The sequence below is a fragment of the Pavona decussata genome, unplaced genomic scaffold (genome assembly GCF_977016875.1).
Source record: "Pavona decussata unplaced genomic scaffold, jaPavDecu1.1 SCAFFOLD_163, whole genome shotgun sequence".
Taxonomy (NCBI): Eukaryota; Metazoa; Cnidaria; class Anthozoa; order Scleractinia; family Agariciidae; genus Pavona; species Pavona decussata.
In genome coordinates, this window is record NW_028145574.1 from 728,043 (window position 1) to 755,664 (window position 27,622).

Here is a 27,622-nt window from a genome sequence, read left to right on the forward strand (position 1 = left end):
GTAGAAGAACAGCTATCTGTAATAATTTCCAGCCACTGCTTAGAAACTAAATCCAGAGTAATCACTTCTGACCACATTCAATAGCGCTACTCAAAAGCAAAAATATGCTGGTGGTACCAGCCTTGGGAAAAAAATTCAAAAGTCTTACATTTGACATAATTTTGCCTCTGACTTCATTCATAAACGTAGGAACCAAGAAAATAACATAACTTAGTCACTCAAGCAGAGCATGCCTCTTATCTTTAATTGAACACAGGAAATGCAAGACAAAACCAGACATTTAATTACAGTAAACGGATAATTTATTTTAACCATTGTAAGAGGATTTTGATCAAAGATGCCATTTTCATGTGCACTGTAAGTGTCTATGTTAAGTGAGTTTATTTCTTAGTATGAAGAAGTACTAAAATTTTCAGGAAAGTTATGAGTCTTGAAAAGTAAGTTTTTAGTGTACTTTAATTATCTCTGAATAACTACTTCAAGGCCAAGAAAGTCTCATTGCACGAATGAATTTCACAGTGGACTTGTTTATCTTTTGTATGAGATGTGTTTCGAAAGTCCTCTTTGTACAGCTCACCGTGGAAGATCATTTGTACGATGAGACTTGCCTGGTTTCAAAATAGTTGTTAAGATATGTTCTAATCCTGTATGGGGATTGAAAAGCCATGAAAACGTAAAGCCTAGAAAAAAAATCATTACCTAAGCCTAAGCGCGATTGTGCTTAATATATAAAGTGGAAACGTTGCCATCATGTTTCCCTCAGCAGTATAGTGGTTACCTCAATAGTAACTGGGGAGATGCGGGTTTGATTCTACTTGGGACAATGTATTATTCTTTTGTTATGAAATATGTGTGAAAGTCTTCTTTGCACAGTTCACTGTTTCAATTTTTCCTGGTTTATAGGGCAATATTACTGATAGTCAGATGTTTGTCTCATTTGCTCCTAGCTTGTTAATGTGTTCAAAATGCTAAAATCACTTCACAAAAAGCCCAGAGATGCTTCTTATGTTGAACCACTCCCTCTAGACCTGTGGCTCCAGTTTGAGGTGAGTTCAAACTTTGGTAATTAAAATAACTGGTAATAATTATAACAATTGTGACACTTTCCATTCTTTTATTCATTTACCTACTTTTCTGCATATTTTACATTGGCTTTGACTTGTAATGTATGACTGTCATTATTTCCACTTTCCAATCACCAGAATATCTTATTTGAGATGGAAGATGATCCATTTGAAGTCAAGCTTAGAGACAACTATGCTGTATGTTATTAATTTATATTACCATTATTTGTGTCAAAAAATTTGATGAATGTAGGCAAAAGTGTACACAAAAGGCAGTATCATCCTGTCCCCAAAAGAGCAGTTAACCCAGATATCAACAGAATTAAAATAGTGAAGCAGAATATTGGATCGGGATTAGCTCCCACAAAAATATAGCGTTTGAACGCAGACGTATTCCAACTGTTGCTTCTCTCTTCTCTTCGGCAGAGAGAAGTGACAGCCGGAAATACGTCTGCGTTCGCATGCTAACAGAAACTGTAACTACTGAAATTTGCAATTTTGGATCCTGTTTTTTTCGGTACTTTCCTGCATCCTGTGTACGAAAGAGAGCACGTCTTGTCTCTCAGCATGGTAATTCCATCCTGTATGTCTCGCTATTTTTTGTCGTATCCCACAAGCTGGCTGACACGATTCTAACTTCCTTCCCAGATCTTATCAAACCAGTGATGGATCCTGATTAGTGAAACTGTTGTTACTGAAAGTGAATAGATGAAAATTCATACATTTGAACTGCCGAAGAAAGAATGAATAAATGAATGATCATCGCGGTTGTATCACCTCTACGGGTATATTACGAACTCACAATATGACCAGCTCCCAGTTGGCTTGATAGCTCAGTAGGTAGAACACTGCACCGGCATCGCAGAGGTCATGGGTTCGAATCCCGTTCAAGCCTGAATTTTTTTCAGGTTTTCTTTCAAAACTGCTTAAGCTGCGTATATAACTGCGATGATCATTCACTTATTCACTGTTTTTACTGTTGCTTCAGCTGTTGCAGGATGAGATGGAGCAGTGGAATGAAAGACAACAGCTGTTGGAGGCCAAGCTGGATGAAATCAGAAAGAAGCCAGGAAACTCGCTTACAAGTATGGGCCTGAATTACAGCTTTTGTTGTTCTTTAAACACAAGTGTCATGGGCTCCAGTTCTTTGAGCTTTTAAAATGGACCGTTGTTTCACAGTGTTATGACATCATTATAAACCAGTCCTATATTACTTTGCTGCTGCCTTTTGGAGTAGCCCGTGAAAACAGTATCCAGTCTAAAGGCGTTATCTAGATCATTAATGTAATGCAATTGTCAATCATATCATACTTCACGCATTCATGGAAACATCACACAACGCTTCATCATGATTTTCAGTCACACAGTCAGACGTCCCTCTTCCAATTTTTCTTTAAATGCTTTTTGCAGCAGTATTTTTTTATCTGCAATGCTGGTCGCATTATAGAGATTTTATTCTGGGATATACAAAAGTTCTTGCTGTGTTTAATACAAGGAACTACATTTTTGGGGGGGTAACTTTGATTGGACCAGGCCAACGTGAAGAGCATGTTTCTCAAATATACAATGCTCTCTGATGTGGAAGTGTCACTCTAAGCACTAACTGTCTGGTATTCTCTTGTAGTCACTTGTGCACTATTTTGTTCAAAAGGTGATCAGTTGAACTCTTCCACAGTTTGCTGCGCTGCTTTTAAAAAACATTACCATGCAATTTTATGTTCTCCAGTGAAAAAAGAAGAAGCCCTCAAGCGGTCTCTGGAGGAAAAAAATTCTCAAATCTACATTGGACGTTCCAAGGCAAGCTATTTGCTCTTTTTGAAAATAATACAGTTATGTGCATTGATCGCTTGGTTAATGCATTGAACTGTGGAGGCCAGGGCACAGCCTGAAGCGATGGTCAGTTACCTTGTGTTGTGGTTTTGGACAAGTTACCCTCACCGGAGGCAGCATCCTTCTCCATCAGTTTATAAATGAACATTGGTGATCTCACACAAACTCCGAACAAAACCGTGTACCATTTACCTGTAAATTAAGTTGCCCTAGCCTCCCATCTGGGCAACTGGCTGCGGAATGATTGTTCAGTATGTATACCCAAAACAAAACTGCAATTTCAGTTTGATTTTGACGTAGGTATAAACGTTTTCAGAGTAAAACTGGCTTTAAGGGGGTTAAAATGTGTAATGCGCACTCACAGGGTGTAAATATTCCTTTCATCTGGGCAGTACCATGTTTGAAAAGAAATTGCTAAAGAACGCTGGTGTTCAGTTTCTGCCACGGAGGTGCAAAATTACTGTTGCATTTTCACGACGTTGTGTCAAATTCTCAAAATCGCAGTTTCTGGATATAAAGTTTAAGTACATAATTGATGGTACACTTTCTATCGGGGCCTTTCGGGTGTCTGCACCATTAACAACTGACCGTTCATAGATCTAAGTAGTATTTGAGGACCCACTTAAACGTTATAGAAAATGGATTTATCGGATCTATTAGTATTTATCGATGTAATCATTCAGATCACATATCATCATTACAGACGCTGTATGAGCAGACGCCCATGAGAACCAGTTTGCTGACATGGGAGTTTCAAAACCTGGAACTCATCGTGCTCGCTGATGAGTCTTATCATTCAAAGAAGGCAATTGATGTAATGAAACAGCTTGACAAAGATAGGTACATTTTCAAATTTTTATTGTTGACGCACTGAACTGATGAGGACCATGATAACCAAGAAAAAGAGACAGACAAAATCCATGGGTCGCGAATTCCGCATGCTTTGAATTTAATCTCAGTTACTGTTTGTATATTTAAGAAGTTTCCTAAGTCAATTAAGGGTATGTTTTGTTTGGCATATAAATTCAAGAGTTGATGCATTGTTGAAAGGTGCATGTAGTAAATACACAAATTATTAGGCATGAGGGTCAATCCACACGGTTGGCACATCCAACATTTTGCAAGAAGGTCAGTGGGAATCTGTCCTGCCTCTCTCCATCCAGGTGTCTCAGTGTGCATGATCAAATAAAAGACTATTGGGTAGGGTGGTCGTGGAATGCAATAGCATTCCTTGCAAGGGGAGGGGGCAGCGACAATGTTCCTAGTTGCTTGAGAGACAACAGGTGCGTTTACCATTTTTAAACCATCCGGTTGGATATTTTCTTCACAAATATGAAATGATTTAACTTGGCTTAACAGAGAATGGATAACGAGTAAAATGCACTTCCATCGGGAGCCCATAATTTGAGAAATGTTCCAAATGGAATGACGCGTACCATTTGATTTTCCAACTGGAATTTTCGGATTTTCCGTGTAAATGGTAAGCGCTCCAGATTACTGTCTCTATCTGGCCCATTCACCCAAGAAGAAACAAGGTGTTTTGTGGTATTTACTCTTCTTTGTGCTATTAAGATATTCACCTCTCTGATTGTACTAGTAAATTTTTATTCCTTTCCTCCACTAGCCCATATCCAGCATCGGGACTTGAATTTACAACACTTTGGTGTCGCACAGTTCAATGCAAGCTTCAGTCACATGAGGTTTGTTATTAGTTGCGCTTGTTTTGGTATTATTATAGCGGTTGAACTGGGCCATGCGGAAAGAGATTTTGTCTCTATGAGCTGTTAGAATAAGGTTCAAATGCTGCAGGATCGTGGAACAATCAATTTTAATTGTCCTTAATCTAACGTCAACTTTGCTTTTGTAATAGGTATACATATTTTTTTAACTTCTCCTTTTTCCCTGAGAACGTTGTAACCCTTTTCTGTAGTACAAACTCCTTATGAGCATGTTCAAATGTGCTTAACAATTTGAGTCCGTTGCATTTGTTGCTTTTTTTTTCCAGTGTCGTCTTAGGGATTTTCCCCAGGCGATATTCACGTCACAGTCTGTTGAAGTAAAAGGGACCTTTCTTGGTGCAGAGCAAAAACCAGCGAATAGAAGTATGTATCTTTGTGCAAAAATTTACGAATCTCGTTTAGATGTGTCATTTTGAAGAACTACAATGTTGATCAAGTCTTGGGACACCTCCGACGTTTGGCAACAAATGAAATTTGTGTGTTTCCCCTCCCTCTCCTCTCTCTCTCTCTCTCTTGGTCTGAATCCACCCAGACACCATATGAATAGTAGGGTTTTTCTCAAGCACCTGCCTTGTTCTAGGGGTTGTCTGACAGGTTCTATTTTTTTTCTTTGACCTCTACAAAATCACAAAACCTCGATTTTATGTGATCCAAGGACTACGAGTTTGTTGGTTACAATACTGTAATATGCACCAATGTTAGTGAATCAGGTGTTTTTTTTTTTTAAATAAGTTTTACTTGTTTTTGTGACATTTTTTCAAGTTTTTAAATCAGGGATTTTACTTGAAATCGATCAAGATTACAATTAACTTTCATGTCTTTTGAGTGGACAAAGTGACCAAACACATTGTTTGTTTCCTGCTAATACAGGTTCTACAGTGTAATCCTACTCAGTGTAATGCATCATTTACCTTTTCCTATCTAACCAACAGGTAAACGAGAGGCGGTGGTGGAAGTTGGCAAGCCTTGGAGTAATGTCACTGTGTCACGGAGTTTAAGCTCACTCAAGTTCTTCTATGACCTGAAGTTTGGTATGTGAGGGTTTGTGACAATTATCAGCTCATTTGCATGACAGATGTGGCACTGGAGACATCAATCCAAGTTTTGCTGATGTACTCTTCCACAAATTGCTTTCATGAAATAATTATGTTAAATGCTATTTCAAAGATTTTGTGTGAGGCTTGGATGACTGTCATCTTAGCGTTGTTTGACTGTTTTGTAGGATCTTTATCTGCTTTTCAGAGGTGATGCTGTTTTTTTTTTCAAACTTTAGATGTTGATATTATGCAGCTGGCTTGGGGTGTGGACATTGATCCTGTTATAGCAATGGTTTCCATAGCATTCGGTAGGCATTGTATTTCTTTGTTGAATGTTTCTTTTTTCTTTTTTTTTTTTAGAGTTCTTCCCCTTCTGGTTTTGCCCTTGTCATTGAAATTATTGTCTCGTTTAATTGCTCTATTACTCTATTACCGTTTTTGTTTGTCATTTATGTTAATATTAATTTATTTACACGTTTTCTTTCATTCTAAAACTATTGTAAAAATATTTAATTTATATTTATATTAATTCGCTTCTACACTACCCGCCTAGATTAGCAAAGGCACTTGCGGGTCCAGTGTTATTATAAACTGTATTTAACTACAAAGATTAATAAGTTGAAGTTGAAGTTGCTTCGTAGAGTTTCCGGACTTTATGTCCATTTTGCTTACTCTTTCCTGTGAGAATACTTCTTGAAAGTGACTTTTTAAATTATTTTTTATAAATGTTAGTAACTCAGAGGAACTACTTTCCAGTAATCACAATTTGAAGGACAAAATGAATCAAAGAATACAGTACACCTCCACTCTCTTAAACACCGTCTGGCTCATTGAACGGAAATTTGTTCACCTTGGATATTTACATTTATTTACAACAAGCTTCTGCTTCTGATGCGTTTTTGACTGTTTCAAGATAAACAAGCTTGCTTTATAATCAGTAGAGTATAGTTAACACTTGTAGTTTGACTAAAAGGCATATGACATGTAATCCTTTCAGAGAATTTGAGTTCTCCCAGCCGTGATCCAAGCAAGAACCTGCCCTTCTTTGACAAGGTACAGCTCTGACAATGCTTTGATTTGTCTTTTTTTGGCTATACATGCTTGAGGGAATGTATGATAGTTTGTTGGGCGGTAATGCATTCCCAGCAGTGGTAACTATATATGTAGTTTTTATAACATGTCTAATTCTAAAACATGAAAGATGTGATACAATGTGTGCCGGTTACATAACACCCATTTAGTGTATACGAGATTGCTAGAATCTAAGTACGGTACTTTTTTAATGAAAAGGGGTGAGCTGGAGTTTTTGGAAGGAGGGTGATCCCTTTAATTTTCCATAGTGGGGGAGGGTTATCGTTGAAAGAAAACATCCTGCTGTTTTACTGAATGGTGTTGCACTACTACATTACCATACCCATTGTACATTTCATCAGACAATATTCCATACTAGATGTTTTACACTGTGTAGCTTTGGAAACAGGCTTGTAACTACACTACTAAGTCCCTTTAGCCAGACGTCTCTTGAATTTTGTATCAAACATACATTTTAGTGTCTAAATGACAAACTTTTTGTCAACAGATACACTTGCGTGATGGTGTGTCAAAAGCAGTCCACTACCACCACCACCACCACCAACAACAACGAAACTGTTTCTAAGAAAGTCGGAGGCGGGCAAAGTGGCGCGACGAAAGTTGCGCCATTTCGCCTGCCCCCGATTGACTGCCTGTGGGTCTCCGAGGATGGGCATTATGATACTTCAAAATTTGTTTCTTTTCTTGCCGATACGTATACCATTTTAAGTGGAGTGCTCAAGTTACCAACATGGCGCATGCCACAGTCTCAGTAAACTGCTTTAACAGTTGCTTGCTTTTTAGTGAGGTGATTTTCAAAATTGCGTTACATCTACTGGGGGAGGGTCATCCTTTCCATCATGACGTTAAGTGAAGAGCTACGAAGTTTCTTTAAAAAGCTAGAGGAAGGCCACGCTCCTCCTGTGGTCGGAAAAAAGGAAACTTCGGCAGATTTTTAAAAATATGTACCTTTATTAGCGGAGATTCCAGCGGACCACTATCGTTAGAAAGAAAAATTGAATCGCTTGGAATACAAAGATTCTGGTGGAATTTGAACTCGTAAATTCTGGACACCCTAACCAACAAATACCCACCAGGGTTCAAGATTTGCCTTTTCTCTTGTCTACCCAATTTTGTCTAAATTGGTAATGGAATCCTTACAAGAGTTTACACAAGAGTTGGATTGCCAGTTGAATAAGGAAACTTTAATCTGAGTTACTTTCCTTCTGCCTAGATGCGTCTCCTGTATCATGGTCATCTCCAAATGGCCATTAATGAGTGGTACTGGTACTTCAGTGCATCCAGGAATCCTTACGATACAACTGAGAGAATGCAATGGGAGTGGAGACAAGCCAACTTTGATTGGACAAATGGTACTGTATATGGAAAATCAAGGAACTCATTCATATTCAGTTTTTAGCGTCGTATTTAACTAATAAGCACAGCAAGAATGACATAGTAGTGAGATCTCCCAGGTCGTTCTTCAACTCTGTTCGTCCCATCTTTGCTCCAAGATTTTGCCCAATCCTCCTCCTTCTTCAAAAGCAACGTTTCTATGTTCCGATTACGAACATTTCCAAGTCTAGATCAGACGCTATTTGACTCTTTTGTTGAAGTAAAGTTGATATATTTTGATGCGATTTTTGTCTATTTTAATCAAATCGTTGCGATGCTTAGATTATGGCGTGAAGCGAACTTAGTTTCTTAAATGGAATGTTACCTAACAAACTTAGTGTCGTTCCACTGCTTTAAATGTGCTTCATGTTGTAGGTCGAATTGTTATTGAGGGTGATTTTGACTTGCAAACGAGAGCAGCATCGAAATACGATGATTGTCGTGTTCTTCATTTGCCTTCTTTTAAAGTGTGGTAAGTTGAAGGGCCTTAGCCATCATCAGTCTTTGTTTTATGTTGATTGCACTTAACTGAACGCCATCAACTGATTTTGGTTCCCATTCATTTTGTGTTACGTCTGCCCCGACAATGTACAGCCTAACATGTAGTCTTGAGAAATGATAGAGATAAATTCTATTTGAACTTTTTAGTTAACCAGTCAACAACGTAATAAATGATTTTTATACTCAGTGTGTAATTAACCTTTTTACTGTACTACCAAGCTTATCAAATGACATGCCAGTGTTGAACTACCTGGAAGTGCTTCATGTTGTGATAGGTCTGCAGTAGTGATGTTTTTGTTGCTTGTAACTATTGCATAGTCAATCAAAATAACGACAGTATTCTCGGTTTTCATTGTCACGCCATTGAAAAAAAAAATCGAAACCATTCCATGAATGAAGTCAAGAAATTGACATGGTATAGAGGATAAATAAATAAGGCATCTGTCCAAGTGTCAGGTCTGTGCGGCATTCCGTACTCGAGTTATTTGAAAAAATGTTCCACATAAATTTATAGAGCTTAGTATGGAGACGCCATGTTTGTGTCCCTCTGAGGGGCACAAACATGGCGACCGGAAATACGAAAAAACATCTGGAGTTCACTTTTGCCAGAAAAGAGGTTTGTTTGCCCTTGTGAATTTTCGAATGTTTAGATTAATATTTCTCCTCAAACTTAAATTGTTTAGAATGCTGAAAATCACCCGAAGAGTCATTTTTAAGATACGGAAAAGCTCTGTCACGGCCGTCTTCCTTATGTCACGCACGATGGAAACTCGGAAATTGAAACTGTTCTATTTTCAAAAGGAAGCACGACATCGAGCTAAGAAATTGTGAACAGACATATTTTTAGGTGGTCTTTCCTTGAATGAAGGTAAAAATCTTGTAGGCCTCCCAGTTTTGAATTCTAGAATTTGGTGACGTCACGTGAAAACCGAGAATACCTTATACTGTCGTTATTTGGACGTGTTACGTTTGTTAAAGGGTATTTGTTTGAAGCAAGGCTAATGAATATGATTGCCTATTTTTCCTGGACGACATACCTATTTTTGTAATGCCTGTCTCCAAGTTAAGCTGTAAGGGTCTTTAACTTATCTTGTGGATGTGAAAGGTAATCAATATACTCACGTTTCTTTTGGGTTCATAACACTTCTGGCTTGTATGCTTTGAGACACTGACTTGTCAAATTCTGGCTAATCCTACGTCCCGTGTGATCTTCTGTGTGTTTGTTGTTAACAGTTCTAACATGAAGTGGATTTGTCAAGGAGACCCTAATGATCATCACTCAGTGATCCAGTGTGCTCCAGACAAGATACCAGAACTGGCTCCTAACCAGGTAAGCGATACAAAACAACAAAGGACTGTCTGGACCGTGGAGCTAATCAGAATTGGAAAGCTGGTTGTAAACTATATGTATTTGAATATGATTACATCAGAGTCGTTAACCAAGAATTCCAACGTTAACTGTAGAATTCTAACTCTTTCTACAACACCACGCTCGACATAATTTACTGCCCATTATATATAAGTGTCTTTTATTGAAAGTGTTTAAGTAAGAGTGAATGGTTCGGTTGTTTGGGGTAAAAACATGGCCATTTTACAGACTTACCAGTTATTATAATTTGATGGTTTCAGCAAGAGTGAATGGATCGGTTGTTTAAGAAAGAAAACATGGCCAATTAATGGATTTAGCGGTTATTATGTGGTTTCAGCAAGAGTGAATGGATCGGTGGTCAGTGCAAGACAACGTGAGCATTGTGGAGATATGAGCTTTACGGGATGGATAAACTGGATCTAACTGTTTTTGTTGGTTTTCAGGTTCACGACTCGTATGCTGCTTTCAGATCCCAGAACCTTATTCTTGACATTTCTCTTGAGACAGCAATAAGCAATCTAAAGGTTTGTAAAATAATGAAAAGGTGTGCTTACTGCGGACAAAACGTCTTACCTCTTTGTTAACTCTCTTTGATGTTCTTATGAAGTAGCCTTTGTGGAAGAGAGTTAGTGCCTTAGGCAACATTGATTTTATAAGACAGTGTAAATTGTCTGTTAACTAGGTATTAATAAGAACGGAATAAAAGAGTGGAAGTGAGGTTGTCAAACAGCTTAACCAATAGCAAAGAATGACATGGTCATGGTCGCTACACAAACGGCTTCATTACTTTGCCTTTTTTTCCAAGTGATCAAATGGAGAAGCATTGACTAGCATTCTGATGTTGGTTTTAATGGTGACCAGCTTGGGCAATTTGTGTCCAGAGGTCCACCCAATGTATTTACCTCTCTTCACCCACATGCAGTAGAATAAAAACTTCCAATAGTAACCTGTAATTAGCTAACTTCTGTTCATGCCGATCAGCAACATTTTCAGTATTCTCTTGTTACAGAAATTACGACTAAGGCTCTGGCACATGGTATAAATTTGCAGTCAACAATACGCACAGCAAAATCGTATCAGGTGTCCATTGACTGCACTCACCATTCTACTTTGGGCTTGCTGCAAGCCATATTGGCCGCAGCAGTCTCAATTGTGGACATATGGTATAATGAAGTCTTGGCCTTTACTTACCAAACTGGATGCAAATTTTGACGTTAACCTTTGTTCATCTTGTTTCACAGGATCATTTTGTCATTGACCCACCCCAACTTTTCATGTTTGCCAGCACATTTAGATGGTTTCAGAACTATCGGGTACGTGTACATTTAAACTCGGAATTTAATCGGAATTGTTTCACGCTGTATTAGGCTGTGGTACTTTTATGTGTGTTTAACATCACAGACATGACATTTTCTTGTTAATGAAACATGTAACAAAATCACGGCTCTTGTCTTCCATTTCACTGACTGAAGTGAACATTAGGCCTCACTGCATTTTTATTTGTCTTAGATTAGCCACTGCTACCTTTATTGTAGCTATTGCTAAAAGTGAACTTGTCCTGCATTCAATACTCACCGACGACAATGTCCTCAAGAAACGCTGAGCCATCCACTGTAAATATGACGTCGCAAAGACAACAACAACTTTATTTGTACCCAAATTAAAGAATTATGTTACAAAATTAGGATAAATAAAGTAAAAAAAATTTGAGTACATGGCTGCCCAGAATAACCATAACGTGCTAATTAGAAGCTGGACAACCATCCTTAGTGATTACATCAATTTTTTATAGGGTCGGTTACTAAAGACAAACATATACAACAACACACAGTGACAATTAGCTGGAAAATACAGTGTATTGGCAGATTAACTAACAGAAGAAAGTAGTTGTATTTTAGAGGTATAGACATTCATATTGTACTAATAGCTTGCAATGATAGACTAAATTATAACCTTTTAAGCATTGTTATTGCATCACGCTATAGTCACGCTGTTCACATGTTACTAACATTTGTTTACCGGTTGGGATGGGGTGGGATACGATGACCGTTTGATAACCCCAGGGGGTCCTTGTCATTTGCGTTTTACACCACAGACACCATTTACATGTAAATTGTTTTATTTTCTTTCAGGCTGTGGTATTTTCATATGTGTCACGACCCATCAGAAAAGGCACTTACTTCAGACGTGAACGAGTGAAGAAGAAATCTGTTGGAAGGCATTATAGGTTTGTACCCAACACCACCACAACATGCATTAGGATATGTTATACAAGGACTCTTACTAGTTACATCAAATCATAGTCACATCCACTGGAAAGTCCAAGTACTAAAAGGTAGTTTGTGCATCGAGGTAGGCTGTGTTATTTACCGGTGGGGAGGTCGGTATGTGGTTTCACTCACTGGTTTTACGCAGGTATCGCGATCGGGAATAGGAAAATAGACCAATTTCGATATATTAAACTTCCAGCTTGGCTCAAGGCCTAGGGGAATGCAACAAAAGAAATTAATTATTCATCTGAGCCTCAATGTAATTTCTGTTGTTTTATTCCCCTTAGCCTCGTAGCCAAGCTAGAATTTTAATATATTCAAATTGGTCCATTCCGTCTGCTGCTAGAAACAATCAATTGCAGGATTTCTAGGATGCCGCCCGCTCATGTATCGATAAAACAATAGCTTGAGGTCTTGCACGCATCCCTGCTCTGGGTGAAATATTAAGTAAAAGAAAGACACTCACAGTTAATACGCAACTTAAGTAGTTGCGAAAACAAAGCCTGAAAAAAATTCAGGTTTGAACGCGATTCGAACCCATGACCTCTGCGATACCGATGCAGTGCTCTACCATCTGAGCTGTCAAGCCAACTGGGAGCTGGCCTGGCCATATTGTGAGTTCCTAATATACCCGTGGAAGGTGAATAAATGAATAACAATATATGAAACATATATTTTGAACTGCGGATGAAAGATTAAATAGAAGAAAGATCCTACTGCTTCATGGCTGCTGCTTAAGTTGCGTAAATAACTGCGAGGGTCTTTCTTCTATTTAAACTTTAGATGTTGTTGGTACTTGGAAATGGTAACAAAGTTAGGTAGCTTTTACATTGCATTGCTGATTGGTACATACATTTTAAAATGATAGTTCATAGGTCTCTGCGATTCCTTTTTTCATCTAGATGTATTAAGTTGTTGTACTATAACAGTCTAAACCGAACTTGTAAACATAGTCCTAGCTTGCACAGATGGACCTTCTCGACTGCTCCTCAAGTTTAAGAAATTTGAGTGAAACCATTTCAGCTTGATGTGAACACTAAGATGTTCATGATGATGCTCGTTTTGTAACTGAAAAAATGATCCCTTTTGCAACACTAAATTGTGGCCCTAGGTTGTCCATCATGAAGCCTCTCGTGCAGTTCCATAAAATGTCCATACCTCCCCCATGGAAATTTATTGCAAATTCCGAGAAGGGAGTGGTCTCCGAAGCCACCATCTTGTAAAGGAACGTAGGAAGCTAAATTGAAATTTTCAGAGGGGAAGGGGTTGAAAATGGAAGGGGTTATGGATATTTCGAATTCCTGGAAAAACACATTTTTAGAAGCTGACAACTTTTGTGGCTCAATTATGTGTTTGGCAGGGAGGCGAGCTTGTCGCTTCAGTTCCCTGAACTGTCCGTTTGGTATTGGGGCTCTTTCACTCAACAAAGAGGATTTGAGCTGTCACTCGGCAGTGGTTACCTAGAGACCACATACCGTCTGGCACTGAGAGAGTACACTGATGGCCTGATAAGGAGACCAGCAGCTGACTGGAGTGCAGCAAAACTGCGCAGTGAATTGTCAAATGTGACTTGTCATTTGTATGGTCTGGAGGAAGTGGATGGCAAAGAGAATAGTGATGAGTATGCTGAGGTAAGTTATCAGCTTTTACAGTAACTGTTACACCTTTCTTTTTAGGTAGCTTCTAGCCCCGGCCAAATCTTTTAGAAAATCTGACTGTGGAAACCTGGCCTAAACTAATCAGGCCATCAAAGTTGAACTGTCTCTGGTAAAGTAACCAAGTGCCGTATACCTGTGGCACATCATTTCCGTTTTGTTTGGTGAATTGGCGATCTTTTGGGTCTGTAGGATCTTCTGTGTGTGCGAACAAGGATTTCATTTTTGCGATTCCATTTAACTGGACAGATTGTTTTAAAGTCTAGATATCGCCAAAGTCTGGCAGTTGTGGCATTGATATGGTAATGATAACAGCCAAGTAAGTATTTGCGAGAATATTTCTGCTGCAAATAAGTTTTTGAATTGGCCGTTTCCGAGTTGTTTCGAGCCTCATTTTGAAAGCGAGGCTAAGTGCCAAGCTTTTAATATTAAACTGTTGGTTTTGTTTGCAAAGAAATGAAAACTAATTTTCATATGAAAAACGTTGCACTTAGCCTCGCTTTCATGATGTTGTTCAAAGCAACTCGGAAATGGCCTAATGATGGAAGCTGTAAAATTTTAAACCATAAAGTATTTTGAAATTTGGCCTAATATGGGTGCTTTAAAAAAACTTTCCTTTCGTGCTTTTCTACCCTGGTGAACTTTTATGTTTGGAAATTTCTTGTAATTTAAGAATAAATGCGATGACCATCTCAAATATTTGTAGGCGGTAAATATTTTAAAGTTGAAATTACTTTCAGACAGATTAGATTACTCTCTTTTCTTGTCCTCACTGTTTTTACTTATTCCCTTGTGCAGGTTAGTTCAATTGACTTGGAGCCTACTAAGTATTATCTTTTAGCAGCAGAAAGGTAAGCATGAAAGGCAATACAAAAGGACCGAGTTCTCCCTTTTACTGCTGCGGTGCCATAATGATACATAAACGTCATAATTTGGTCAACATTGGTTTCTAATACATCCAAGCAATAAGCAAAGCTTAAGCCATGAATGAAACGACCCAATGTTTTTCTGGAAAGTGGGAAAATTTACTTTTATTCTCAGACGCTGTGTTTGTTGTAGTAAAAAAAAAACAGACCTATAAATGTACTCGAAAAACTTTGTGGGAGTAATAATTTCTTGAATATCAACAAACAGAAACGAGTACTTACTAACAGGCTTGCAATGCTGTGTTCCCAAATATCCATTGTGCTTTGTTTCGTATTTTTTCTTATCCAAGAACATCTGTATATATATTTCTTTTATCCAAGAACATCTGTATGTGGCATTTATCTGCGCGCTGTGGGCTCTTAAGCACTAGCTGTAGTGCAATAGGTAAATGACGACTGAGACTTTTTGCGTCTGAAACTAGTCACCAAGGGTTCAAGGAAAGGTGTAACTTATTGATATCACTGGTAAATTGTAGTGACTAATTCCCTTAAAACGGTTTAGTATACTTGGAACACTTTCTTTCTCTTTTAATGCGGGATAAGGTGATTCCTGGTATTGGGTGAAAGCCAAATGTTTGTTATATTGATGTGTTTTTTTAAGATTGGAATACACACGACAGGAGGGCACCAAACGTAAGGACTCATATGTGGATGGTCCATCACCTGAATTTAAGGTAGAGATGACACCTGAAAATACATACTGCAGAACAAAAGAGGAAACTGTAAGGCTGTCATGTATAAATAACAATTATGTTTAATATTTCTAATGCGCAAATTAACATATGTAAATATGATAAAATGCGCAGTACATTGGTGATAAAAAAAATGTTATACAAAAAATGAGTAAAACTTAACATATGTATTGTTGAAAGAATGCTATTTAAATTAATGTCTTTTATATTTTTGGTTTTTTAAAGAATTACAGTCATCGTCTTGTATGTCATGACCTGAAGGGAGCCTGGACACTAACCAACCGCCGCATAGCATTTGGATTGTTTGAAGCTTACACGAACGCAGAGGTGAGAAGAGATGTTGAAATGAGCGACTATAATAACAATAATAATAAAGACTAAAAGCTAACTTAAAAAGATATGTTTTAAGACAAGATTTAAAATAAAATCAATATTGCGCAGGCTTGCTGGGAGCGCGTTCCACAGTGTAGGCGCAGCTACACTAAAAGATCTGTTACCAAAGGATTTTTTCATTTTCCCTGCTGGATGTAATAGAGTAGTGCCTGAATTAGAGCGCAGCGAATAGCGTGCGTGCTTTCTTACATTAAACCATCCAATTTATATTTGTTGCGAAAAAACGTCCAGAGATAAAGGAAGAAAATCCATTTCAGTTAAGGTTACTTTGCAATAAATGCTGCTGCTTTTCTCTCAGGACAACTATTAGCAGTAGACTAATGAACTTTGTATAACGTCCTGGGTTTACAAGCAAAAGTCCACAGATAGGGTAAATAGGGTTTGTCGCGAGACTTTTGTCTGCAATTGTCGTCTATTGGGCGTACAAAATTGTTAGTTTCTCGGACAGAAAAAGGAGATATATTTTTATGCTATATTTAAGGGAAAGTAACTCTCTAACCTGACAAACCCACCACGTTACAGGAACAAATTGTTTTCAATCTTCCCAACAGTGAATGTGTAACGCCCAATGGAATATTCTTTTCTTTCTTGTGTCATATTAAGGTTCTAAAGAAAAATCTCTCTGCTGATGCTCTGAAGTTCATAATTGTGGAAAAGAAGGACGAGCAGGTAAATCGTTATGTATGTTATGATGCAGTATAATGTGATGTATTAAACAATTTCATCTCTCCTCATGAACGTTGTTCGCGTGTAATTTAGGGATTGCGGACAAGCCGAAAGAACGTCAGTGAATGAGATTGTTGTGTACGTTACTTGTCTGTGGTTGTCGGAACTTGTTTTAAAACAGGGTACACCTCGTGGGACAAGCGCTATCAACTGTTGCAGGAGGATGTGAAGTTTGTAGTGCACTCTGCGACCCTAGGGGGGGGGGGGAAGTCACTTTATTTAAGTGTCGAATTATTTAGCACGGCAGAGCTAATTGGGACGCTGTAAATGAAAGCGAGTAACATAAGCAAAACATAAACGTTCTTAAAAATCCCAACTTTTATCTAACCGCAGAATAGACTAGCTTGGCCCAGTATTGAACAGGAGACTACTGTCAAACAAATCCAAGTGTTCATAAAGGAAGACTGGAACCCGGGAGCTCCAGATAAAAGTTCCGACTGCCTCCCTTAGCTTATTTAGCGCTCTTCCTTTTGTCAATGCACTCTTTAACCAGCGATAGTCGACGGAGGAGGGAAGGAAAACGTTTTCGTTTCTCTTTTTTCGCCTCCTCGGACTTGAGCCAGAAAAGCTTTTGATACAGCCTATAAGTGGCTTTGTTCCCCATGACCGGCTCCCACACTCCTGTTGCCGGGTGCTCTAATTACTGAGCCCTTGGTGAACAACCTCATATGTTATAGGTCAGGCCCCAGCTGTTCAAAGGGCGAATAACTTTATCCAGCGGATGAAATGTACTAGTTGGAGTACGTTTTATCCACTGGATATAGTTACCCGCTTTTTGAACAACCGGGGCCTGGTGTCCTGAGTACTGCTTGTCTTGAGAGATGCTATGATGCCATGACCAGTTAAATGCAGCTAGTGTTGCAAGGCTTTGGAGCATCAGTTGCTCATGAATTGAAGAGTGACCTGAAAAGTATGTTTTGCCTCAGGATGCCGAAAATGCTGGGACCCCTCTGAGCGGCAAAGCACGATCTGTTTCTTATACCAACATGCTGGAAAAGCTGGTTATGGAAAAAGATATGAAATTTGTAGCATTTACTGAAGAGGTACAGTATACACTCTCTCACAATCCCGGGCTTGCTATTTATTCTTTCCGATTTTGTTTATTGCATTTGTGTCCATCTAGTAAAGGATGAACCCCTCTTTCTGTACCTTCAATATCCCTATCCACCCGAGTATTTCTCAGCAGTTTGTCCCTCAAAGTAAGCAAGATTGCCTGAATGCAGTCTCAGTGTTTTTATCCTGATGTGGTCCGCCACCCTGTTTAGGCTAATTTAGACGATGCGAGGTTTGCTTATGACTCCCGTCATTCAGTGTAATCTTTGCCTACTGTTGTTTAGAGTTTTTATACCACCATTTTAACCGTCACAAGGTTGTGCCGTCAAACCAACCTTTACTCTCTGTTCATACATAAACCCAAGACCGCGCAAAACATCATCTTTTGTGTGCATAAGGTCGCGAAACATTTGTTGATTAGTGAGGTGGGTTTTTCGCTGTTATTTTGGTGGAAACACAGTCTCGTTTAGCTTAGTTCAGTTCACAAACATTTCAACCAGCACACTTAAGGTCTGAATCCATGGACTGATACGCTAGTACAACGCCGTATAGCATAAGAAGCTTTAGCTCCACGTTACGCCGACTCATGGTTTTGACCCTCAGCGGGAAGGACCTAACAGTGTCGTGAACATTTTTCAGGGGACTGGTGAGCATGAACATGTTACTGAGGCCCACCTCCACGGGGTGGCATTGTGCAGTGCAAATGATGTTGTTGAGGACAGATGGCACAGTAAGTGACTTGTTAGTTTTGTTCCATTTGTTTAGGCGGTGGTGTTGGTGTCATCTTTTTTGATGACGTCATCTGCACTTCATTCCTGGAATCGTGTACACTCTAACAGATTTGCAGTTTTGAAAACAGGAAAAATATTGAATGGGGCAAATCGAAAAGTGATCGCAAACAATCTTTCTGAGAGTGAAAATCTCAACGAATTATGAACTTTAACTTCAGATACATGTCAGTACCAGGTAAAAAATTTTTCCGTTAAAACGCGAGATGCAGCTCTGGTATGAAACATGCAATCACGTTGTTAATTTTCAATGCATTCGGTCACCTCCCTGTAAACCTTCCGCACGATTTCTGACAGAGGTTTGCAGATTGATGTATACATTGAAACTTCGATTCCACATTTGTATCTCAGCTACATCCTTCAAATTCAACCAGAAAAATCTTTCCCTTAGTATCGTAAACTATCCATTGCAATCTTTTTTGTCCATATCTTACCTAGAGACAATCTGTTTGCTAGCGTTTTATTTTCTCTCCGTTGATGCATTTTTCTTCTAATCAAATGCCATATATATTAGGTATTTGTTTATCGAGACCTGACATTTAAAGAGCGTCTCAACAAATAATAGAATTGTGTTTCCATGACAATAATTGCTTCCTTGGCTTTACAGCAATGAACTACCTTTATATGTATATACCGTTAAACATTCTGTCACAAAATACTTTATTTGGCTGGACCTCAGGGCCCAGTTGTTCGAAGCCCGATTAAGCTAATCCTGGATTAACGTGAACTTTGATCCGAGTTTAGACATTCTTCCAAAAGATATTTGTCCTTCAGTATTGACTTAGACTTTTCTTTACCTTTTGCTTTAAATTAGCCTTTAAACCATTTTTAACGCGCGAGATGAAAACCTCTGTTAACATTTAATCGTGGATCAGCGCTAATCGGCTTTCGAACATCCCTTTCTTATGAAGGCGCGGCTCCGTTCATACATTGGTTGTCCCAATGGCGCTGTCTGGCATCCTTTTGCTTGTAAATAGTTCTCTGTTATTAATGTTTTTCCTTCACCAGTCGCCTTAGTGAACTCGCAGATTGTATTGAAAGGAAACGAGTCTGAGGGATGTGTGCTTGTAGCGGCTGGTAACGCAAGGATCCTGAACAGACTTCACACACCAGTCTGGAGTAATGGAGAGATCTTCAATAAGGGAACTTGGGTTGGAAATGTAGAAAATTTGCAGGTAACTTTATGATTTTTTTATTTCCATTTTTTTAAGATAGCAACTGCTTCGTTGTTGAATTCTCAACAGCTTTTAAGTTGTTGAGGATTTAAAAAACGTTACTTATTGTAACTAGTCAAGTAACTATCGCGGAATCAACGTCTAATTTTCAAAGCTAAAGAAAGTCCTTTTTTCCTCTTCTATATGAAAGTCGAGTCTAAGAAAAGAGTGTCGTGAAGTGCGAAGCCTTTGCATTGAACTATATACTCATAAAAACCTGTTTTGTAAATACTGAAATGAATCTAAGATAGTCAAGATCATCCATAAGATGAAAATTCCCATCCAGCATCATTAGTACACTCGCTTCTAAAGCTACCGATTGTAGCTAGAGCAGTTTGACTGAGGCATTTGAAATTCGTTTAGTGGCAGTAATGCTGTGAGCACCAAACGAGGTTGTGTTTCTGAATGTTGTAGTGTACTAGCTTGTATATTCCTGGAAAAAAGCTTGAAGTCACGTGTTTCAGAGAAATGTCTAGTGTTTAGGACATTTTAAACTGTTTTGGTAACCTGTTTCATGGTTTTGACACAAACCAGCTTGTAATCACGTCGAATGAAAGACATGGTACCAAACACGTGGCTTAGGCTGGGAATAATTTAGCAATTTCCGGCGAGTGGGTTACTTCCTGGTGCACAGTAAGTTTGAACATTGTTGAGTGTACTGTCTCCTATGTCCCTGGCAACAACGATCTAAGTCTAACATTTGACAGTATAAACTACAATGTAGCTGATTGCACATTTAAAGCTTCTCCATTTTGTAGCTGTTTAGAGAGCATATACAAATTTTTGGAAAGGGTAGACAAATTTTTAAGATAACTATCACATTTTGCCTATAGGTAGCAAATGATCTACAGCTATCGTAGGTTACGGCCCTATTAACAGACTGTTTTTTTCTTTTTGTAGTACTTTGCTACGATAGGTGCAGAGGACAACATTGGTTTAGACAGCACTCCCTGGCTAAGCACGTCTGTTATAACAGGGAGACTAGACAAGAACTCTTTTGACATTGCTGATCTTGCCAATATTGTGGGTTCAGGTGAAGCTGTTGGAGGCATGGTGAATGCTGTGATTGGAGGAGCGACAGGCCAGGAGCCTACACAGTTGCAGAGGATTGTAGCGCGATGTAGCTGTGAATTCTACTTTGTTAGTTTCAGCCCAGATCTGGATCCTGTCGCAGAGGAGCATGCTGCCGAGATTGTGGTGAGTTAGCCCGAGAGTGTTTTGCTGGGACTGGTCGTTTCAGTCGAGCTTGCTTGGGGTTAAAAAGTTCATTAGTTACGTTAAAGTGCCCCTAACCCTTCAATTTGTTTTCTTTTGGTAGATTTCCATATCTTTCAAGAACTCATTTTCGAAAAAATTTTTGAGAATATTGAATCCTTTTTTTTTTACGAGCGCTGAAGGCAGTCTTGTCGATATTTTCACCTATCGTTCGCATTAGTCCCCCACTCGGCCAAATGTGTCAAAATATGGAGCGTGACGCAAGAAAAGGACATCGTGCAAAAATATCCGAAGATTCGCGGTAATGCTTCAATTGTAAACAGAGAAAATGGTTGAAAAATGTGTGGTTTGTGGATGCAGCAACTGTCGAAATGTAGAGAAAGGAATCAGCAGACATAAGATTCCTTCTGAATCCTTCTGGTGTCCTTTTCTTACGTCACAGCTAAGAAAGTGTCAAATATCGGACGCTTTTCATTGGCTCGTTCCTAATGAGCCCACGAGACAAAAATTTTTCCAGCAGGGCTTAAAGCGCGCAAAAATTTAAAAATTTTAGTAACTTTTAGCGCTCGTAAAAAAAAAAAAAGGATTCAATATTTCTAAAAATAATTTTCGAAAATGAGTTCTTCACAGATATGGAAATCTACCAAAAGAAAACAAATTGAAGAGTTAGGGGCACTTTAACTAAAATCAACGCTTCCATTAAAAGGTGCGAGAAACAAACAAAGAATCAAACAAACAAGTGACACCAATCAACGTACGATGGTTGGACACATTTTTATGCTCAGGCTCTTTTAATAAATTATTCCGGGCGGGAAATACCCTCTCCTTGGGGAGCTTATTTCTTAGTTTACTTTTAACCCACTGGATTACTGACCACCCTATACGATCCTATATGCACGATATACGTATTCCATCGAGACTCCTGTGAAACCGCACAAATTTATTATGGTTTGTATGCACTTAACTTAATTCCACTAATTCCTAAGAGCGGCCAAAGTCAAAATACAATAAATTTTTACTGAGAAACAAACAGCGCCACGGGAATGTAATGCGAAAGAGTTCCATTTGAATTTTACACCGTGTAATATTTTCCACGAACTTAAAGTTTAGAGCCACATGACATGACAGATTTGGCTGTGGATCGCTAAGGATTTCCTCATGTTCCCCTTAGAAGCCTTAAACGTAGCACATAGTTTGTATTTACTAGCAAAATTCTTCTTTTCATGTTCCATTTTAGCCTCCCCCGCCTTCCTCCAGTCACGTTCGAGAGGATAGTGCTGCTGTTAACACCTTCACTATCAGACACAAGCTGTTGGAGATCTCTACAAACTCCGTATGTCCTACATCAATTCGTAAAATCAAACGTCATGTGTAAATTCCTTGTGTAATAATTTTCAATCTATGTCATGAAAAATACAACCATTTAGAAAGCTGGAAACCTATTTCCAAGGGTCGTATTTATGGCAGTTTCTCGGCACTAGTCACGTTTTGCGTGGCGATATATCGTAAACTGAACTGGTAAACTGAGCTTGAAGTGTATCTTCGACAAAGTTGAAACATCGCCTTTGGAAGTCTTCAGCAATTTACGGACATTTCAGAAAATGGTCGGAGATGCTCAGTAACTTTTAGACTGTCTTCGGAGATGTTCGAAAAATAGTCGGGAGACTTCGGTAATGCTCGATATTCTTCCGAAATTTGTAAAAATGATCGGAAACGTTTCAATAACTCTTAGAGAAATCTTCGGAAATCTCGGAAACTTGTCCAAGATCTTTGGCCGATTTTCGTTATGGAACATTACTGAAATCGAGGTACGTTTGCAGTCTATAGTACGTATTTCAGTGTAAACCCAATGGTCATTTGTCACCCAGTAGTGTGAAGATGTGGCGTTTATGGTTGAATCGCCGTTTTTCGAGTATAGAAACTAGTTTATCGTGTTGTACGAGAAACATTACCTTAGTCCACAATTTCTTCGCCCAGAAGAAGTTATGGCCCTAATAGGCCATTTTTCAGTTCTGTGTTTAGTGACCTGGCCTTGAATTGTAAGTGAGGCTGGGGGTGACCTCTTTTTGATACAAACCTCACTGTTTTTCATATGTAAATTGAAACTAGTTAGCATAAGAAGAGCATGATCTACATATGAAAAGCAGTGACGTTTGTATCAAAACAAGGTCAACCCCAGCCTCGCTTCCAATCTAAGGCCAAGTCACTAAGCACACAACTGTAAAATGGCCTATTGCTTCGTATAGGATCCACACGTCTGGAGTCCGTTTCTCAAGAGTTCCGAAGAGCTTTTTGCCCGAGAAATATTTTTCAAATCCGTTCACTATCGATTGATAGTAGTTTTTAGTGCAAACTAGCCTATTGTGTTTCCTGGTAATGAACTTTGAGCACATAAAATAGTTTTTCGGGCCCGGCATGTTTTCGGAAGTTTTGAGAAACGCACGTCAGCTCTCGCATCGTCTGCTTAACTTTGAGTGGTCTATCTTCCGTTTAGGAATTCTAACCTATGTGTATTTATTTTTTCAGGCCCAGTATGCCATGCTTATTGACATCGCCCATAATGTTGTGTTGTACACAGAACCTAAAAAGAAGGTGCGTTAGGGCTAACCTCTTGTTTCGTTTTCAAGATGTTGTTTTATATTTTTATTTTAGTCATCTGGAATAAATGTTATGTTATGTTATGTTATCCAGTCAATTCTCTTAAAGGGGCAACTTGGTAAGATTTTGATGGCTTTGTTTTGTTCTTTTTGTTTGTTGGTTGGTTACTATGTTTATTTTTTGTTGTTTTTGTAGGATTGTTTGGGGGGGGGGGGGGAGAGAATGTGCTGAATTTATTTATATCGAAGGAGCCTGCTCTTAGTTGTTTCCAGACCTCCAGTGGGACGAATGGAGTGAATTTGTTTCCACCGATTTTATCAAAGAAACTAGTGAACTTGGGCCGACTTTGTCAAGGCGTAATTCATTTCCATCCTGGCCAAATTAATAGTTCCTATACAATTGAATAGCCTTACAGAATTTGTTCATTATGACGAGACTGTCATTGATGCAAATGTTCTTTTGGTCGTTTGAAAGTGATTCTAAAATCTAATTACACAGCCCCTCAGTTACCTAATCCCCGTTGAACGATTTTCGTTCATCCGTTTAGTGTGACAGTTTGTTGTTTCTTTTGCAAGCATTTAAGATACACACACGTGTTCAAATCACTTTTTACACTGACACTTTGCTTTGGGAAAAAAATCACCAGTCAGTTTACCTGAAAAGACTTGGTTTAAAACGAAAAAAAAAAGGATGACCTCGTGTGTAACTGGTAAACAATTACTTGTATTTTTTCTCAAAAACTTGTTTGAAATTGTGATTAAGTCTAACCTTTTCCAATTATGCTCAGTTCATTGAGTTTGTTTTTTCCAACAGGAAGCTTCTGACAGACTCCAGAGAATGAGGTTTCAATTGCGCCTTTCCACATCAGAAGATCAAAGAGCACAAATTCTCAGACTACAGAATACCATCAGGTATAGCAATGTTTCAGTTTCCTTCTCTCGTTGCTGAATTTGTGCCCAGTAAAGACATTCAGTACCTTTCAGCACCTATGCTACCGTTCATAGTCTTGAGTGTGGGAAAATGGTAACTGGTGCTGTTGAAAATAATTTTATTCGGTTTTCTCACAATCGATGGTTTGATCAGAAAGTTGGCGAGGGCTATGTGAATGTTTTTAATAATGCAGTTTTATAAAACAGGTGACAGGAACCGTGCGAATTTATGTTAGTTTCCATCAAAACAGAATGTATCCTTGTCTTTTACCACTTGTGAGTTTCCGCTGAAAGAAAGTGATCTTTTACAGAATCTCTACGGTGCTTTTACATCATGATGATGGAAAATATTCTCTGGTCGGTCCACGCACTCAAAAACTTGGATTATTAGTTATACCACATGCACTGTTTGTTCGTTTCTCTTTCAGGTCCAATCACATAGACATGCGAAGACTGGAGCGAGAACTGTACGAAGTAAACTTGTTACGAAAGCAGGCGATTGATGATCAGGAGTACGTGTATCATTGTTATAGATCACTACCACCTTAACACGCGAGCTAGCGAAAATCGCCTCGCTCCTCCCACGAGGAAACTGTTTTCACGCGTGCTCGCGTGTTTTGCCCATCCTACTTTCCCTGAGAGAAATTAGAGCCAACTCGTAGTCTAATCGTTATTTTACTACAGTAAACCAACCGGTAGCATTTACACAAATATTCGTAACACTGAAAAGTGAATGTATGTCTAATCATTAATTTACTACAGTAAACCAACCGCTAGCATTTACACAAATATTGGTAACACTTAAAAGTGAATGTATGTCTAATCATTAATTTACTACAGTAGACCAGCCGTAACATTTAAAAGTGAATGTATGAAAATTAATAATCATGTCTTTGGACTGCGGGTAAATAATAAGAGCCAGAACAAGACTCGAACTCATCACGTTGTGATACTAGTGTAAAGCTACCCATCTAGTACTCCGTTTGGTTTAAAAGGAATTGCATAGTTTGTTCAGTTAGCACTAAACTGTATGTGTGTTGTTCGCCCTTCCCCTGTTATGGATTCAGAAAGGTTCTTTCACTCAAAACAATTGAAATGTTACCATAGGCTGACTGAGGCTGTCATTCAACTGGAGAGGGAAATTGTGAAACAAAAGGAGGAACTAAGTTCATCAAGCACTGAGCTGCGGATTATGATAAGGTACGAATGTTTTGTGAGCTTTTTGGCTCATCAATGACTAGGTACTGGCTGGGTTGGAAATTGACACTCGATTGAAAACTGTTTGTTTTCTTTTCAGTGCATACAAAGACTTCTTGATGAATTTGAACACACCCACACATGAGAAAGGTAAAACATGAGACCACAAAAGTTATCGAAAAGAATAACTCGTATTGTTATGTCTATTGTTGCATCATTGTTCATAGACAACAGAACAGGTGTCAAGAAGGGACAAGATGAAGGTGCACCACTCAAGCAATAGCCAATTCCGAGTTGCTTTGAAAGCTAGGCTTCTTGCGTAGTTTTCATTCATATGCAAACAAAACTGATTTTCACGGGGCAAGCTTTGGACTTAACCTCGCTTTCGTAGTGGTTGTCAAAGCAACTCGGAATTGGGAATGGCCTATTCGTATTCGTAGATCAATTATTACAGATTTAGGCGTGAAAATGGTGACAACTAACAATCAAAAAAGTCAAGACTTGTATTTACTTCACAAATTTTGTCAAGACCCCCTTGGTGAAGTATGAATTCGCCATTTTCGGAGTTTCTTGGATTTATGCCATTTGCTCGTCCTAGCTTTAAGTGAACTCGTTTTTTTATTGATTTTATATTCAGCTCCCACTTCAGAGGTGATCAAACTGGCTGAGGTTTACTTTAATCACGCCTCATGGCAGCTGAATCAGGAAGATGGACAGTTGGCAATAGCTGACGTTACTTTTACTAACTTCAGGTACAGTCTCTTGGTTTGCAAAATTTATCTTTTGCGCGAGAAGATAGTTTGGTGCATTCTACTTCAGAGCGTTTCAGAAACTTTAGAAAGTGAAACAAAAAGATTGATGTCTAGTCATACATGATCCTGTTCCTGAGTCAAAGGTTTAGTTAACAAGGGACTTCAAACAATGAGTTATCTAAGATGAACTTAACCGATATCTTAAGTACGTACACTCGACAGTTCCCTGAAAATGTCCAGTTATTGTTTAATTCCGAGTTTGATGGCAATTCATCCTGTGTGATTATGCTTCCTTCAAGTGCTGCCAACATTCACACGTCAAATACGAGTTTACCAAAGGTTTTGAGAACTTAGTTGGCAATATTAGAGACTAGTTCTATTTGCCGCCAAAATATCAACAACAGGTTTCCCAATAGGCCATTTCCGAGTTGATTTGAGCGTCATTATGAAGGCAAGGAATCATGCAAAGCTTTTATTATAAAAAATTAGTTTTGTTTGCATATGCACGAAATGAGGAAGCCTTTAGTGAGAATATCTTTTCTAACTGGACAGACACAGAAGGGAAGCAGTAGTTGCCAACAACATAAACAAATTTGCTTTCTGTTTGGCTTTGTTTAGTTACAGGAAAACAACTCTTAGTGGTGCCACAATGGAGCATCGTCTAGAGCTGGGAAAATTTCATGTTAGAAACTTATTGCCAAACAGCATCTACAAGGTAAGGATTGATTGATCTGCTGTTACGTAAATTAGTTGAATAATGTAATTGTGAATAAGTTATAGTAGAGCATCCACGCGAGTGGCTCATTTCCACAATTACCTGATCGATTTCGAAATAGTAACGTTGGCTTTTATGGACTGGAAAGGAAAACGCACAGAGCAAGAGCGAAAACCACCAACAAACTCGACCCATTCATTGCATCAACTCCAGGATTTGAGCTAGGGCCACAACGCTGGTAGGCAATTGTTCTTATCACTGCCTCATACTTCTTCCTCGCGACTAAGCAAATGAACGTGCGGTCAGTTTGGTCACCTCTCTCTCGTTTTTACATGGTAACTGTCTGAGAACAGAAATGAGATCCTCCAGGTGCGATTACAACCCGGCTTTTAGAACCGTCTGCACTCCTTCCCAGCTCATAGACTACCAAAGAAAGCAGATGTACAGACTTGGTTATGAGCCGTCCCTTCCTATGTACTCCGACTTACAGTGT

General features: G+C 38.8%; 1 protein-coding gene across 1 annotated transcript in view; it reads left to right on the plus strand.

Annotated features, from left to right (window-relative positions):
- LOC146464509 (bridge-like lipid transfer protein family member 2) overlaps positions 1–27,622 on the plus strand; it is a 64,766-nt gene that overhangs the window by 26,634 nt on the left and 10,510 nt on the right. The window contains exons 27-59 of the mRNA XM_085129750.1: positions 948–1,046; positions 1,203–1,262; positions 2,053–2,149; positions 2,791–2,861; positions 3,598–3,734; positions 4,519–4,594; positions 4,900–4,996; positions 5,566–5,664; positions 5,907–5,978; positions 6,668–6,723; positions 7,976–8,114; positions 8,512–8,608; positions 9,871–9,967; positions 10,450–10,530; positions 11,248–11,319; positions 12,139–12,233; positions 13,637–13,907; positions 14,730–14,782; positions 15,459–15,531; positions 15,775–15,876; positions 16,546–16,611; positions 17,595–17,711; positions 18,361–18,451; positions 19,518–19,684; positions 20,624–20,920; positions 22,176–22,271; positions 23,465–23,530; positions 24,350–24,447; positions 24,894–24,977; positions 25,573–25,665; positions 25,763–25,812; positions 26,300–26,414; positions 27,033–27,129. Of these exons, the coding sequence (XP_084985876.1) occupies positions 948–1,046; positions 1,203–1,262; positions 2,053–2,149; positions 2,791–2,861; positions 3,598–3,734; positions 4,519–4,594; positions 4,900–4,996; positions 5,566–5,664; positions 5,907–5,978; positions 6,668–6,723; positions 7,976–8,114; positions 8,512–8,608; positions 9,871–9,967; positions 10,450–10,530; positions 11,248–11,319; positions 12,139–12,233; positions 13,637–13,907; positions 14,730–14,782; positions 15,459–15,531; positions 15,775–15,876; positions 16,546–16,611; positions 17,595–17,711; positions 18,361–18,451; positions 19,518–19,684; positions 20,624–20,920; positions 22,176–22,271; positions 23,465–23,530; positions 24,350–24,447; positions 24,894–24,977; positions 25,573–25,665; positions 25,763–25,812; positions 26,300–26,414; positions 27,033–27,129 (3,381 nt within the window). The remainder of the gene's footprint in view (positions 1–947; positions 1,047–1,202; positions 1,263–2,052; positions 2,150–2,790; positions 2,862–3,597; positions 3,735–4,518; positions 4,595–4,899; positions 4,997–5,565; positions 5,665–5,906; positions 5,979–6,667; positions 6,724–7,975; positions 8,115–8,511; positions 8,609–9,870; positions 9,968–10,449; positions 10,531–11,247; positions 11,320–12,138; positions 12,234–13,636; positions 13,908–14,729; positions 14,783–15,458; positions 15,532–15,774; positions 15,877–16,545; positions 16,612–17,594; positions 17,712–18,360; positions 18,452–19,517; positions 19,685–20,623; positions 20,921–22,175; positions 22,272–23,464; positions 23,531–24,349; positions 24,448–24,893; positions 24,978–25,572; positions 25,666–25,762; positions 25,813–26,299; positions 26,415–27,032; positions 27,130–27,622) is intronic.